This window comes from Citrus clementina, unplaced genomic scaffold (genome assembly GCF_000493195.1).
Source record: "Citrus clementina cultivar Clemenules unplaced genomic scaffold, Citrus_clementina_v1.0 scaffold_6, whole genome shotgun sequence".
In the NCBI taxonomy this organism is placed as follows: Eukaryota; Viridiplantae; Streptophyta; class Magnoliopsida; order Sapindales; family Rutaceae; genus Citrus; species Citrus x clementina.
In genome coordinates this window covers 25436781-25451875 of record NW_006262139.1, presented here as the reverse complement: position 1 = coordinate 25451875, position 15095 = coordinate 25436781, and the positions used below count along the sequence as shown (strand labels likewise).

General features: G+C 36.1%; 2 protein-coding genes across 4 annotated transcripts; one reads left to right on the top strand and one right to left on the bottom strand.

Annotated features, from left to right (window-relative positions):
• Positions 1 to 1165: 1165 nt before the first annotated feature.
• LOC18038169 (protein RIK) lies at positions 1166 to 8704 on the bottom strand. Of its 2 annotated transcripts, XM_006431226.2 has the most exons (12): positions 8355 to 8704; positions 7681 to 7885; positions 6775 to 6876; positions 6622 to 6656; positions 6421 to 6496; positions 5445 to 5567; positions 5285 to 5362; positions 4814 to 4907; positions 4600 to 4717; positions 3730 to 4246; positions 1976 to 2207; positions 1166 to 1797 (listed from the first exon to the last, which is right to left on the bottom strand). In XM_006431226.2, exons 1-12 carry the CDS (start codon positions 8432 to 8434, stop codon positions 1742 to 1744), a joined length of 1716 nt encoding a protein of 571 aa, XP_006431289.1. In that variant the 5' UTR covers positions 8435 to 8704; the 3' UTR covers positions 1166 to 1741. The 2 variants fall into 2 exon arrangements, with proteins under 2 accessions (XP_006431289.1, XP_006431293.1); XM_006431230.2 differs by lacking the exon at positions 1166 to 1797 and having other exon boundaries at positions 2117 to 3143.
• Positions 8705 to 9451: 747 nt separating this feature from the next.
• Positions 9452 to 14238, top strand: LOC18038513 (ribosome biogenesis protein WDR12 homolog). Of its 2 annotated transcripts, XM_006431225.2 has the most exons (14): positions 9452 to 9863; positions 9957 to 10057; positions 10500 to 10606; positions 10927 to 10962; positions 11098 to 11183; positions 11635 to 11693; positions 11766 to 11876; positions 11974 to 12099; positions 12601 to 12744; positions 12858 to 12966; positions 13054 to 13190; positions 13304 to 13339; positions 13429 to 13522; positions 13858 to 14238. In XM_006431225.2, exons 1-13 carry the CDS (start codon positions 9686 to 9688, stop codon positions 13519 to 13521), a joined length of 1323 nt encoding a protein of 440 aa, XP_006431288.1. In that variant the 5' UTR covers positions 9452 to 9685; the 3' UTR covers position 13522; positions 13858 to 14238. The 2 variants fall into 2 exon arrangements, with proteins under 2 accessions (XP_006431288.1, XP_006431287.1); XM_006431224.2 differs by lacking the exon at positions 10927 to 10962.
• The last annotated feature ends 857 nt before the right edge of the window (positions 14239 to 15095 follow it).

The following is a 15095-nucleotide window of genomic DNA, read 5'->3' as shown; positions in this document are numbered from 1 at the left end:
GTTTTTGGTTTGGTTGCATTTAGTGTCTGGTATTTGATACAATTCATGGAACAGACAACCATGAGTCTAGAGGATGATGATACTGTTTTGAAGTGTAACAACCAACTTATACAATTAAGTGTGTAATAGTGTCCGCAGGTTCATGGGCGGTTATTGGAGCCCACATGACTTATTGCTGATGCATATATCAGATAACGTACCAGAAGAGTCACCAGTTAAAACCAAGGCTCCACAGAGAGGGAGAGGAAAGACAACAAGGGTTGAGTGTGAATGAGTTAGAAAAATGCTCAGGTGTCGCAGCTTGATGGGATTTTTTTATCACGCTTAATGAAGCAGAAGCAGAGCTGCGCTTGTTTAGAAATGACGTCCTACGTTTAGCGGTAGAATGGCAATTTCAAGTTGGGGCCTGTATGGGGCCTTGTGTGATGAATATGAACAACTTGGCATGTGAATAGAAAAATGCGTCCGTCAGCCCATCACTTTCAGGTTTGGAAAAGTAATAGCTCTGCCTGAACAGTTTGCCAAAAGAAAGAATAGACTGTTGACAACAACCCTTTCTGTAGGGCCCAGGAAAAGTTATCTTATGGTGGATATTTATTTCATCAATGGTGGTGGAGATATTTGGTGGACACATTGAATATGGAGCTAATTTTGAAACAATATATGCGACAAATTCATCTGAAAAAATTACGGATGATACGGCCACTTTTCAACCTGCCAAGATATAGAAAGTTCAACTTGACTTCCTTAGACTTTAGATTAAGGTACATGCATAGGCGATGTACCTATCTGTTACAATAGCCTGTGAATTGCTGGATTTTCACCAATTTTTGTAAGATGGGTTGATCACGCATATTGTCAAACTATCCATTTTACCGCGTGAATGAAGTTGACATTAATTTAGTCGCTGGATTGAGACTTTTCTCACACACCTGCACCAAGTTGGGATGACCTTAGCTGTTGTCCAACGGGATCCTGATGTCTACTTCTACTTTAGTACATTTCAGGGGTTCAATTAATGGATTTATCAACCCCTGCGCCATTTGCAGACTATCAATGTTGCACGGAAGGTAGCAGCTTTGCGGGCAGAAACTCTGAACCATTTACCCTTGATTCAGTGTCAGTGATAAAATGAATGAGCCATTCTTCAAGATTTTCGTTCGAGTTCTGGAAAAAAAAAAATTCTGAAAATCTGTTCAAAATGATTACAAACAGACAAGTATTAGATCAAATTGTTGAATGACTGGCACCAAAAAGAAATACGTCGGTTTTGCCTTTGACGGGCACAATATACATTTTGCTTCAGCAATGTTTTGGCAACTGGGGTTTTACTGCCAAGGCATAAAACTTGATTAAAGCACAAGAGATGACAACTAACAAAAAACTCTACTCCTAAAACTAAGACAAAAACTACTAATGTACAACTACGCTTATTAAGTACAACAAACAATCTTCATATCCCAACCGAAACAGACCTCAGTGATAGCCAACACCACAGCTAGCAGCAACAATTATACAACGCAAGGCATTGTCGCACATGCCAACACACAGTCTATATGCACCTAACAAGTTGCAATCATATAATACTAGAATGCTGACCAAAGAATCGCTTTTGCAGCCAATACTTCACTTGTTGAATCACTTGGTCATCAGTCCAAAAAGGTTTTTGAGCTATCATGTTACCAGAGTTGAGGTTAAAACTGGAGTCACTGGTGTAGTATTCTTCACCATCTTCCTCAGGTTAGTCGTCGTCATCTTCCCCATATTCCATTAGCTTGACCAAGGTATCAGAAACGACTACATGGTTTTGATAACAAAGGATAATAAAAATTAGAAACACAAATACAACTGTGACCAGCTGAGGAACAATTCCTCCTAGAAGATTAAATATATCACTTCCCCCACTTTTCCGATTGATGGCAATTTAGCAAAAGAAAAAACAGTGAAAAAAAGGTGAAATAGTTTCCATTCTTACCAGGGATATTATCAGATTTTGTTTTATTCAAACTATTGTTCTTGTCATGCAATTTTGCAGTTGGAGCTAACAAGGTAAATTTTGGTGGTGGTGGAGGAGGCATGTTTCTTGGAGGCGGATGGGGCATTCCATTGTCTATGGGCTGGACCAACTTACTTGGAGGTGGCATATTTGATACATTTCTCACATCCAAATTGGCTGACAGCTCACTTCGATTTGATATTTCTGATCCCTGCAACAAGTTAGAGACAAAGAAACCAAGCCTAATTTTTCAATGATCTTCGTATTTATATTTTTTAATTGATCTTGCCATTCATGCATTCCAATGCCAAACTGAGTAAAATTAAGAAAACCTCGAGAGTTTCCAGAGAAACATTATAAGGGAATGTAAAGCATAAGATCCACTGTTGAACAAGGATGTCTTTATAATAACACATGCGATTCCAGGACATATAGGCCAAATTCTTTCATAAGAAAATTTTATAACAACAAATGTTATGAAATCAAGAATTCAGTGCTAAAAAACAATAACTTTCCATTGGGTGACTTGCAGCAGCATGCAAACACCCAGTAAGGATATGCACAGACACCACTATCATGCCAATGTCCAGAAAACAAAAAAGAGGCAGAAGCAGAAGAGCTTCTCCATTCAATATCATTTTTCAAAACTATGAATTCTGGGACTTCAGTATGAGAACCTATGCATCTGGCATCAATTATTCACGTCTGTGTATTTGTTTTATTTGCTTACTTATTTAGTTTGCATACCTTTTAGCTGGTATCTAACATTCTAACCCAACTTATTTAGTGTGCATGCCTTAAAGTAGATAATAACCTACTACCACTGAGTTCCAGCAATATAAGTACCCAAATGGCTTTTGTAGCCTTTTATGCAAGAGAAGCACAGCATGCATACTGGCAGCAGTCTATTTGAGAGAGTGAGCGCTAGATGCAACACAATAAGCAAAATCATCCTTCTAAAAGGCATACACATTGTTTGCCACCAGTGTCAATTAGTATAAAAACTTGAATTGGCCCCTCATCATAGCTCTGAAGCAGCAAACACCCATTAACAGGGCTGTAAATCCTGTTAAACATACAAACCAATGGTCCAAACAGAGAGGTACGATATCGACCTGTTAGCTTCATAGAATGTCAGAGAAAATACCTGGAATATAAAGCAGAGGAAGTCAGCAAAAGATACAGCCGAGATAAAGAAAGGGAAGAGAAAATAGCATTGTATTGAATGCAGTCAATATGTGATAGTTCTCATTTTGTTTCTTTTTTCATAATCATAACATTGAATAAATAAGTTTCACCCAAGGTAAAATAAATCAGAGCTCACAAAAAGAGACAGCAGAGACAATTCGAAAGCCTCAATTGACAAACATCAAAACCAGAAATTTTACTCTACTAATATAGGCAACACATTGCCAGTGTAGTGAACTGTTATAGGTCCATATCTTCCACAACCACTGGCTAGAAAGAAACAATAAATGGTTCATTCGTTCGCAATGTAATTCAGTTTTGATCCCAAAAACCAAGCATTACAAAGTATGCTATCATTACTATCCAGAAATTTAAGGATCTAAAAGCTTACAGGCATGAATTTCTAAAAACCTTAATTTGAATGATGGATATTATATCCATCTTTATCTTTCTCCTCTTCCACCCTTTATTGTAAACAAAATATAAAAGTCTACATCTCACAGCTTTCTTCTGAAACAAGCTAGAATAAAAAATTTCATTGATACCTGGTTGTGTTTTGCAGGGCCCTTTGAACCAACTGGTAGCTCCTGAAATTTTCGCTTCTGTGGAGGTCGCTTCTCCTTTTCAGACATGGCTGTTGACGTTGTTGATGTTGTTGCCGTGCTTGACACTGATGCCGTCGGAGTAACTAAAGATGTGAGAGGAGAAGATGACTGTCTAAGGGCTAGGGCAACTTGTTGGAGAGGTGTAGCCTGAGGATATATTCCTTCATATCCACTATAGCTTGTTCCTCCAGTTGATACAGGCTGAGGATATCCAACTATATTTTGTTGTGGCTGCACACTGTTCAATATTCCTCCGGACTGTAACATCATGCCTTGAGAATAGACAGTAGTAACTCCAGGAACTGAAGGAGCCAGTGGAACTGATGTTAAGTTCACTGTAGATGTCAATATGGCAGCAGAACCTGCATTCAACTTTTGCTCATTGCCAAAACCCTGAATGCCAGTCAACAACTGCTGTGGGGGTGGGACAGCGTTATAGACTTTACATGATGAAACCCTGATATAGTCAAAGAAACATCAATGGTTATTCCTGACACAAAACTAAATAAAGTCACGTGTCATAGACCATTTGTGGTCATGACCCCAACTGGGTATCATAAATATTCGTCTGAAAGAAAAAGAAAAATGATGAAAAGCACAAAGTTCTACAGAATAAGACAGAAGTCCGTTACCATAATTTTACACATAAATGTTGCATACTTCACACTGGCCAAATTTAAGCAATTAATTAAAAGCATAAACTGCATCCTTATTGCCTCACTGTTTTGGGGAGATATAGAGAACACATAAACCCATTGTAAGCACTAGGCAATCCAAACTTCTTGCCAATATAATTTGAAGCCGCATTACCTGGAGGCACCACACTCTGCACTGATTGTATCCAACAGATTTTCTGCCAGACGCTTTGCTTCTTCCAAGCTTTTAGGATTATTACTGGACAAGAATAAATGCAATGGTTGATGCACTTCTGGAACCAGAATGAGACAGTCTGTCAAACCACATTTTGAAGAATCCAGAACAACAAAAATCAATAGGCACTCATAGATTTTATAATACACAGTACCTTCGCCTTGCAGGCCTTCAGAGTTTCCAGAACCACGCCCTCTTAGTAAGACAGTTGCTCCTGTTTCATTCATAATGTGATTTATATACTGGTCCTGCATGTACAAACGGAAGCACCAACAGAAAAACAGTCTCTCCCAATTGTATGGAGATGTCAGAGAAAGCTTCAAACATTAGAATCTCTTGTTTTCATCATGAGTAAATAAATGCAAAACAAACAAATCAAATAGAACAGACCAAATAACTAAAAGTTGATGAAAACAAAATTCAAACATTAAAATAGAACAGGACATCCATAAACTTATAGAACAGCCAATATTACAACAGAGTTAAAGATTGTAAGCAGAGATATGCCTACCACAATGCAGATTGACAAACAATTTAAAATAAAAATAAAATCAAAACCATTTTGACAAATTCCTTAAAATCATAGCCATATGGGAGATGGACATAGATGAAAGAAAAATCTCACATTTGGTCCACGAATGCGAGCAGCAATGTTCAGAGATGCATCAGCATCAAAACCCAAAAACACAGATGTACTCATCGCCTGAGAACCAAAGACAAACAGGGATCATACACAGGACAATGTGAAATAACTCAAAAACCTCATTATTGAAGTGCATATATACCTGGACCCCATTGCCCATAGCTGTTTGCAAAGTGGGAAAACCTGCATGACCCTGTTTCAGCATTTCTTCAACCATGGCAGCTGCATGATCAACTGCTAAAATTCGTTCCGCTGTCTCTTTTAACTGCACAGGTCATTAATAAAATAAAAAAAAGACAAATAAAACTATAAAACAAATCCTTCTGGAAACAAGAAGGAAACTTTGAGTCTCACATTTTTCATTATATATGGCCAAAAAATAGCGCAAGCAGGAGTCAGGCAAGGACCCTAAACAGGTGTGACATAACTTTCTATCTTTTTGGAAGGAGTGGGGTATTTGGGGGGTGTGTTGGGGGGAAATCGAAGTCATCCATGTTTAAGGTATTAAAGTTAAAAAATGTTTACACATTAACAGCCATCTCCTTATGAGTAATTTACAAGACAAGCTTCTGTTACAAGTGTATCAGTTAGGCCACAACATAATCGAATAGACCGTGTATCCAATCTTTTATTCAGCTTTTTAAGCTACATATGTCACAACAACATGTTTACTTTTAATCTAGGAAATTATTGTCTCAAAAACACAAAAGGGTACAGCTAGCCTCATAAAGTATAGATCCCTAAATACGACACTTGCATCTCTCCAAAAACTGGTTCATGGTCAATTATGTAGGTCACACTAAAGGAACATAGAATTCTGGATGCAAAAACTAAAATAGCAAATCACAGACTCTTTTTTGCAGTAACATAAGGAGTGAAGTTGCACTTCAAATATAAAAACTTACTATGGATGGCCTAATGCAGTTCTTACTAATCTATGTGTTCTAAAGAAAATGTAGCATCAATCCTGTGTTATAATTTCCCAGTTGTGAGGAAAGGCTATTTCTGGGCATAAACAAAAGTAAATGTAATGTGAAAGCATACAGCCACATAAAAAATCCTAATCCGAAACCATAACCTCAATAAATGTTCCATATGGATAAATCAATCAAACTTACATGAGCCCCTGCAGATATGTGAAGATATAGAGGCTTTTCACCATCGGGTGGGGCATTTGGCGGACGATATTTACCCCTGAAATACAATTCTACTTATGCATAAACAAGAAGTAACAGAGTGAATGTGTGTGTGAGAGAGAGAGAGAAAGAGAGAGAAGATGTTAGAAAACTCTATCATATATTCCTATAATTCCCACAAACCTAGTTATTACCACAGCACCAGTGCATTTTTGAATCTGCAAGACCAGTGAACGAACAAATCAGTCTCCCAAGAACAAAATAACCAATCCTGAAATATAGTAACAAGAGATAAAATATTATTCAATCAAACAAATTAAAGAAAATCAAACTCACCTCTTCCTGTGTTTGACGTTTAGTTAGTTTGTAGCGAACAGAAGACTCCGAATCATTTATAACAATCTCCCGTGCAATTATTAACTCATCTTGGACCTTAGGCTAAAAAGAAACAATTTACAAAATCATTATTGATTTAAAAGCCAAAGAAGAAATGTGAAATAGACTTCAGCCTAAAAGGGATATAAAATTTCAAACACCTGATGACAAATCCAAAGAAAATATAGGATACAAGAACTAAATTTGTAAAAATGCATCAAGGTGAGGGAGAAACCTCCACAATTTATAAGTTAGCCACTGATAAATTGGAAAATATTCTCATTTTGCAAAATAATTAAAAAGCAATAGCATTTAGCAGAATAGAGGTCACCAACCACCATATTAGAATATGCAAAGGACACACATTCTAAGACACCATAAATATCATTATTTTTAGCCAAAATAAGCAGATGAGTAAACACTATTTGTCATAGAAGAAATTTCCTATCCAGACATTAAGGTAGTCAGTTAATAGGCCACTTGCAATGAATGAAACACCCAAATTTTAACAATTCACAGTTTTAACCAGAAACACTAACAACCTTGAACTCAATGTTTAAAAAAGAAAACAAAATTAAAAACATTTCCATTGCAAAGCAGTAGACGAATGTTTTCACCTGTCCACACAACTTGTACTATCCCATGTGTCCACACCTAATGTAAAGAAGTTATTACACATTGATTTTATCATGCACTTATAAAACTGCAAGGAAAATTTTGACAATACCCATACTTCATTGTAAATACAGAAACACATAGGACTGAAAGCCTAATTTTTAAACCACGAATTTAGGAAGAAGGAAAGAAATATACGATGAAAATATGCCAAAAATTAGCAGCAAAATTATGGCAAGTCACATATCTCACTTGATTGAACTTGGGTGGCAGAGGCCCCTGGAGCACAACCGGTGGAACAGTTGCACCGCTAGCCACCGGTGGATTTGTGAAGAAAGCAGCTGCAGCAGGAGCAGGGACAACTGGGGCCACTGGCACACCAGGCAAGGAAATTCCAAAGCTGGCTAGAGGGAAATTAATCAATGATTCCGCTGGCTGGTCCCACTTCCTCTTTTTCCTACAAGAAACATCACAATATTGCATATACAAATCATTCATCAAAAGCAGCAAATACTCACCAATCAGTCAACTGTGTTCCAAACTTGAATTTCAATCTCAAGTAAGCTGAGAAAAGATACATGCAAACCAACTCAAAATCATGTTTTTTTTTTTTTTTTGCCCCGTACATGAGCTCGAAATTAATTTCATTATACTAATCATCATCATTGACATTGTTGTAAGTGATATTATTATTATTATTATTATTATTATTATTATTATTATTATTATTATTATTATTATTCATGATGAATTCAAATATGAGAGAAATGGTGAAATGTTAATCACTCCCAAACAACACGAGAGTTAAATAAAAACCTCAATAATAATTAATACATCAACGTAAAAACGACGCCCTGCGCCCGCCTCCCCCACCAAAAAAAAAAAAAAAAAAGGAACCAAATAAAATAAAATATTATATAGAATACCTTTGCCGTGTTTGAGAGGAGCCGTCGGTAGATATGGCGGAGTCGTCCGACGAAAACGTATGATGACTGTCTTCTGTCATACTGTCGACAATTAGATCCGTAAAATTAAAATAAAATTCAATTAATCATCCGGTCCTTCCCAGTCCCTGGAGCCTGAATTGATGAATTGATGAGCTTTAGTGGTTACTTGACGCACGCTTGACGGTGTTTTGTTTTGTTCGGCAGACTCTGAGGAGCAGGATGGCAAATCAGACCATTTTTAAATAATTGAAAAATGATTTTGTCACACACCCAGAAGAGCTCGGTCGGTCACAGTATATGACCCCTAACCATATGGTCGTGGGTTCACCTCCATTCAAATTGCGTTATTTATTTATTAAATGGTAAATGTCACTTTTGTTTTTGGAAAATTTTTTCATATACCCACTTTCAAAAATTCATTATCAAAACTAATTATAGAACAAAATTTCTTAAAATAATAACCACACACATTTATTATGGACTAAATTACCCTTAATATAAGACCATTGTCCAAATCGCCTAAATCACATATATTCCGTCATCACCTATCATCGTCTGTCATCTCATAAATTTCTTTACACATTCTTATCATCACAATCTCACCATTATATCCCTTATTATCACAGTCTCTATCAGTAAAAGTATAGATGGCAAAATCCAGATCTGAATTCGGATGTAGGCGCATCTAGATCCAAATCCGCATTGAACTTTTAGCATTCATAATTTGATTTGGTTACTATATATGTGTGCATGTGTTTCTCAAAATGGATAATTGAATGCATGTTATGATTTTGAAAAAAATTAAGTTTATTGCAAGGGAAATTTATATTTGATACTTGACTAATATACCATTCATTTATTGAAATGATAGAATAATGATTTTACAAATTATAAAACTTATCATTTAATAAATAAGTGATGCATGTAATTAAATTGATTTGGTTAGTATTACTAAGATTGAAGAGGTTTAGAAGCAGTGGGTGTCACTTATTCAGAGAGTAAAATCTACGAGAAGAGTAATAATAAATAATATTGAGAAAAGGCTGGGAGTAATAATTCATTCGCTAGCAGACGGCTTGAAACGAGGCGTTTGGGCGTTTGTGACGAAACTGTGCGTTTCAAGTTAGAGACGCCAAAACGCTGCGTCTCGCAACCGCAATTCCTATTCAGTCTTCAATCTCTTTCTTTAGTGATTGCTGCTAAAACCCTAGCTTAGCTTCCCTCCTCTTTAACTAAAACCCTAGCTCAATCTGTGATTCCGCAAATTAACTTCATCCCATTAAAAAATAAAAAACCGAAAAAAAGGGCAAATGGACATGAACATCGAAACACCGGAAGATCAAAATGAGGAAAATTCGAGGCGCGTTCAAGTTCGCTTCAAAACGAAGCTAAAACCTCCGCAAAAAGTTCCAAGCAACTCAATTGCAATCCCTTCTAATCTTACTCGCTTCGGTCTATCTTCTATCGTGAACAACTTGCTACAAGCAGGTAAAGTTTGTATTTTTGTTGTTGTTTATTAAATAAATAATGATTTTTTTCCAAAAAAAATGTTTTATAATTTCTTTTTATGGTTGTGTGTAGTGAATCCTGAGTGGAAATCTGAGCCGTTTGATTTTTTGATCAATGGGGAACTGGTTCGGATGTCGCTTGAGCAGTTTCTTCTCGCCAAGGGCATTTCTGCGGTACTCTATTTTTATTGTTTTTTCTGTTTGAGCAGTTAGTAATTTTTTTGGGCGTTGGAAGGTGCCTTTTGGAATTCTTAAAGGTGTTGTTTAATACCCAGAAGCACTCTTATGTCATTCTATCTTATGCCATTCTGTTAGTCCTTGGCCGGAATATGCATTTAGGTTTTTTTGGCCTTATAATGATCTTGGAGTGCTTTTGTACTACTTGGTAGGTGATTTTTAGAGAAATACTTTGGAAATGCTTTTTCAGAAAGTACTTTTAAGTGTTTTTGGAGACAGCTGTTTTAATAAAAGAACAAGCATAAGATAAAATTCACCTTAGAATCAAATATAAACAGAGCTTCTAAGAATTTGCAGAAACCCAATTTCCTATATGTGCTTGATTTTATGCTTTTAGTTATTTTGGTAGATATTAACTCGGATGTGTGACCTATTACAGGAAAAAGTTCTGGAAATTGAGTACATAAAGGCTGTGGCACCACAAAAAGAGGAAGAACCATCTTTACATGATGACTGGGTCAGTGCAGTTGATGGTTCTAATCCTGGGTACGTTTGTGAAATGTTTGTACTTCTGCAACATGTTTGTTGAATCATTTTATATGTAACTATATCTCTGGATGATCAATATTTAAATGAAATTGAATTTGTTAAGTCTGATTGGTGTAACTTAGTTGAGCGGGGTGAATCAGTTATGTATTTCATGTGGTTTGCTTTATTTTAGAGCACTAGCATTAGATGAACCTCATTGTTGTATACTTATATTTATGTTTGCTATGATCATATGTGACAAGCAGATTTTTCATGAGATTTCCCTTCTAGTGTTTAATGTATATCTGAAAGCTGCACAAATGTGTGTGATATGGCAGGTTCATCTTAACTGGTTGCTATGATAATTTGGGAAGGTAAACATTTTTTAAATTTTTCTCAATTTCTTCTCTAATTGGCATTTTGATTTATTTGATTATTCATTACTCAACTATAAGGAATTCAATGAACTCTGGTGCCAACGTTCGATTTTTGAATTCTCTCTCTTATAGGGTCTGGAAAGCAGGTGGAGTGTGTACACATATATTGGAAGGACACTGTGGTGCAGTCTCTTCTGTTAATATCATTAAGTCTGATGGTATGAACAAAAGATTACTGTCTTTAAAGTGTTTACTCTTTGCTAGTGTGGCCAGTTTTTTTTACTCCAGAAACTATCCCATCGAAATTTTTTCCACTGGTGTCACCCAATCATATGCTGCTTGCCTCATGCATAATTTATTTTGAAAGTCGCAAAGGACACATTTGCAATGGCTGTCCATGTTTGACTGTGTTCATCATAATGAAGGCAGTGACATTATTTCTTTCTTTCTAAGTGCAAAAATAGATAATAATTGATTTTTTAACATCAAATAACATTTCTAGATGTTTCCCGTAACACAAAAAAAATATATATATAAGGCAGTTGTGATATGTATTAATAGCATTTAAGTGTACAGAGAGCAAAAATACCTTCCTAGGTGTATTGGGGAATCCTAGCCTGTTTTCCTTATCTTTGGTTTCATATCAGTTTGTTTGTGCGGCATGTGCAGGTTTGAAATATGTCACTGTAGCCACTGCTTCAAAAGATCAGACCTTGAGATTGTGGAAGGTAATTGGAAGAAATTACTATTTTGAAGTGAAATTTCAGTTCCCTGACTAATTACTATATTCCATTTCTAAGTTTGATGCAGAGGAGCTAGTTAATCATCCTAAGAAGATAAGGTCATTCAAAATTTTACGTGGGCATAAAGCATCTGTACATAGCATTGCAGCAGAGACTTCAGGAAACATGGTCTAGCTATTTTTGCTGAACTGTTGTTTAATTGATATAATTTGCATGTAATTGTCATTAAATCGTTGCTCTATCTTTTTTTTATTTGTATGTTTAGGTTTGTTCTGGCTCTTGGGATTGCACAATTAGTTTATGGCGGACAAATGACTCCGATGCAGCAGGCAATCAAGTGTCAATTAAGAAAAGAAAAGGGAATAATCAAGTTGAAGAACCTCAGTTGGAGGTATTTACATATTTTCACTCCCTTAGTTTTCATTTGAATTTCTGTAGTTCCAGAAGTTTAGCTAGCTAGCTGTCTTTAGCTAGGTTTATTGAACTATTCTACTAGTAGCATAAAACTGATGATAAATGCATGCGTTGGTTGTTTGTGAAATTTTGAATTCTTTCCTGGTTAGTGATTCTATACTTAAATGCAATACTTGCTATGGTGAAGGAAATGGACATATTTCAATTGATATGTCAAATAGAAATTCAGAATCTTGTTCACAAGGAAAGCCAAGTGCCCTCTAGTTGGTTGTTGAGTTGATGCACCAATCCTGACCATTAATACTGTATAAATGTTGTTATAAGGAGCTGCAAAAGATTTTATGCTAGTTGACCCCGTATTAAACCTTTAGTTTTTTGTTCCTTCATGAGTTTGTTATGAATCTAATTTGTTGCTTAAGTTTATATGATCTCTGATGAGCCATCTCTATTAATACATATGATGTTCCATTTAACGTAGGGGGAAGCAATTTCTACACTTGTGGGCCATACACAGTGTGTGTCATCAGTTGTCTGGCCACAACAAGAAACAATCTATTCTGCATCATGGGATCATTCTGTTAGGACATGGGATGTTGAGATGGGAAAAGATCTTTCTGACATTGTGAGTGAGAATTCCCTTATGTCGCTTCACTGCATTTTGTGTGAGTGTTTTGTTTCGGAAAGCATATATTTGGTTTCTAATTGAGTTTTAGAAACCTTTTTCTCCATGCAAAGTTCTGTGGGAAAGCTCTCAATTGCATTGATATTGGAGGTGAAGGGTCTGCCCTCATTGCCGCTGGTGGTTCTGACCCCATTCTTAGGATATGGGATCCTCGTAAACCAGGTATGGTCCTCTATCTTGCTCACTCATACATGTGCATATGGGCATGCACCATCACACACTTGGATCTCATTGTTTATTATGTTGTAGGAACTTCTGCTCCTGTGTTTCAGTTCTCATCTCACAATTCTTGGATCTCGGCATGCAAATGGCACAACAAATCTTGGTTTCATTTAATTTCTGCATCCTATGATGGGAAAGTTATGCTATGGGATCTAAGAACTGCAGTATGTATCCTTCTCTTCTGGTATTCTTTTGAGATTTATATGCACCAGGCAGCACCACCTTATGTTGTTTTATGAATATTGAACAATGTGTACATGTTCTTTTTCTGTTGCAGTGGCCCCTATCTGTCATTGATTCTCACAAGGACAAGGTATATTGATGCCTTTTGGTTGCTTTTCTTTTGGTTCTAATGCAAACATTCGAACTTCTATTAATTTGATGGCCTTTGCTGAGCTTTAGGTACTATGTGCTGACTGGTGGAGAGGTGACAGCGTAATCAGTGGTGGGGTAGACTCAAAGCTTTGCGTGTCTTCAGGAGTTTCCATACAGTGAGGTAGAAATATGGACACTTCTTTAAATATCTATTCGCTTCAGTTTAGTTTGTTTCCTTTTCTCAGCCCACTATCCAATACTAATCTCCATTTAGTCTTAGCATTTGTCTACAATTCAATGTTAGCATCACTCAATGACCCTAGCATCAGATATGATTGAGCCATAGTGAGCTTGAAAATATGCAGAAAAGTTTTTGTATGTTTTTCAGAGGTTCAAGTTAAAAAAATTGTTTATGCTAAATACTTGTTAACGTTTTGAGCCTTTTCATTTGTTCCATCAACTAAATGTCTATTTCATCTGTCTTCTTCCACTCGTAAAATTTGTCTCATTTTCCAGCTAAACAGAAGTGTTATGATTGATCTTCAACCGAAAGACGGGTAACTTTTGGAGATTGGGGATGATATTGCATAAAGCATCTTTTCCAGTTAAGAGGATGGATGATCCACCATGCTTCTTATCAGCGCTGTTAGTTCCTCTGGCAATATAGTGAAGATGGATACTACCTTTTTAACATGGCAAGCAAGAATCAATCGCGTTATAGGTTGTAGACAGAATTTTGTTCAAGGAACTCAAGGTTTCAGCAAATAGCCAAATTCTGATGTATTATTTGTTTAATCACCATCAATGTATCTACGCATATATATCACTCTTAACCATAATTGATCTGAGACTTTGGGTTGTTTTCTTCAATTTTCATCCAATTCATTATCCAGTATAGACTACCATATTGGAGTAAATTCTTATTCCAAAATAAGTGATAAATCAGTTATTGAATGGCTGACATGTATTGTTACACGTGGAGACAAATATGGTGTCCATTTTGGAGAAAATGTTACGGCTCCTGTTCTCATTGAGATGGAAACTGCATTGAATGTCTATCTATTGCATTGAAAGTTAACTTTGCATGGGGTTTGTTGCAGACAGAAGCAGCAAATGTTGTCAAAATGATGATGTATTTGCAGTGCAGTTAAGAAAAAGTTAAGGCTTAAAAATATCTACACTCTCTGTGGCGTGTGACTGAGGGTATGTCTCTCACTTTCGTTAGGATTTGGGGGGTGGTTAAATGATTGGGATGATGATGATGTGGGTAGGATTCAAAGGCCAACTTTAATTTCTTGAATCATCCAAAAAATTGACAGGTCCTCGGAGAGGTTTCTTGATTCCTAGAAAAGGACCAGGATCAAACTTTTTGGCCTTTTAATGATGCTAACAACAGCCATCAATGTCTGCTATTGGTTGAGATATATATATATGTTTGAATTGGCTATTGGTTGATCTTCTAAAATTCTTGTAATAATAAGCTTCTGTTTAGAAACCAACAAAAAAAAAAAAAACAAATGCTTTTATAAAAAGTGCTTCCCATGAGCAGTTGTTTTTAATGGAAAAGCACCTGATATGATTTTCTATACAAAAAAATAAAATAAAATAAAATCTTACTAATCTGTTTTTAGTTAAATACTATGAAACTTGTGATATAATATGGATTAAACTTGAGTTGTGTTAAAAAAAAAAATAATGTTGTTTTATATTGACCATCACTAACAAGCTAACACAAGATGACGTCACATTTTTCA

Excerpts from the sequence above, each read along its gene's own strand:
- LOC18038513 (XM_006431225.2), top strand. The coding sequence starts at position 9,686 with ATGGACATGAACATCGAAACACCGGAAGATCAAAATGAGGAAAATTCG. Across the intron at positions 11,184-11,634 it reads TAATATCATTAAGTCTGATG|GTTTGAAATATGTCACTGTA; the intron begins GTATGAACAAAA and ends CGGCATGTGCAG. Across the intron at positions 13,340-13,428 it reads TTGATTCTCACAAGGACAAG|GTACTATGTGCTGACTGGTG; the intron begins GTATATTGATGC and ends GCTGAGCTTTAG.
- LOC18038169 (XM_006431226.2), bottom strand. The coding sequence starts at position 8,434 with ATGACAGAAGACAGTCATCATACGTTTTCGTCGGACGACTCCGCCATA. Across the intron at positions 6,497-6,621 it reads GGTGCTGTGGTAATAACTAG|GGGTAAATATCGTCCGCCAA; the intron begins GTTTGTGGGAAT and ends ATTGTATTTCAG. Across the intron at positions 4,247-4,599 it reads GCAGAGTGTGGTGCCTCCAG|GGTTTCATCATGTAAAGTCT; the intron begins GTAATGCGGCTT and ends TGACTATATCAG.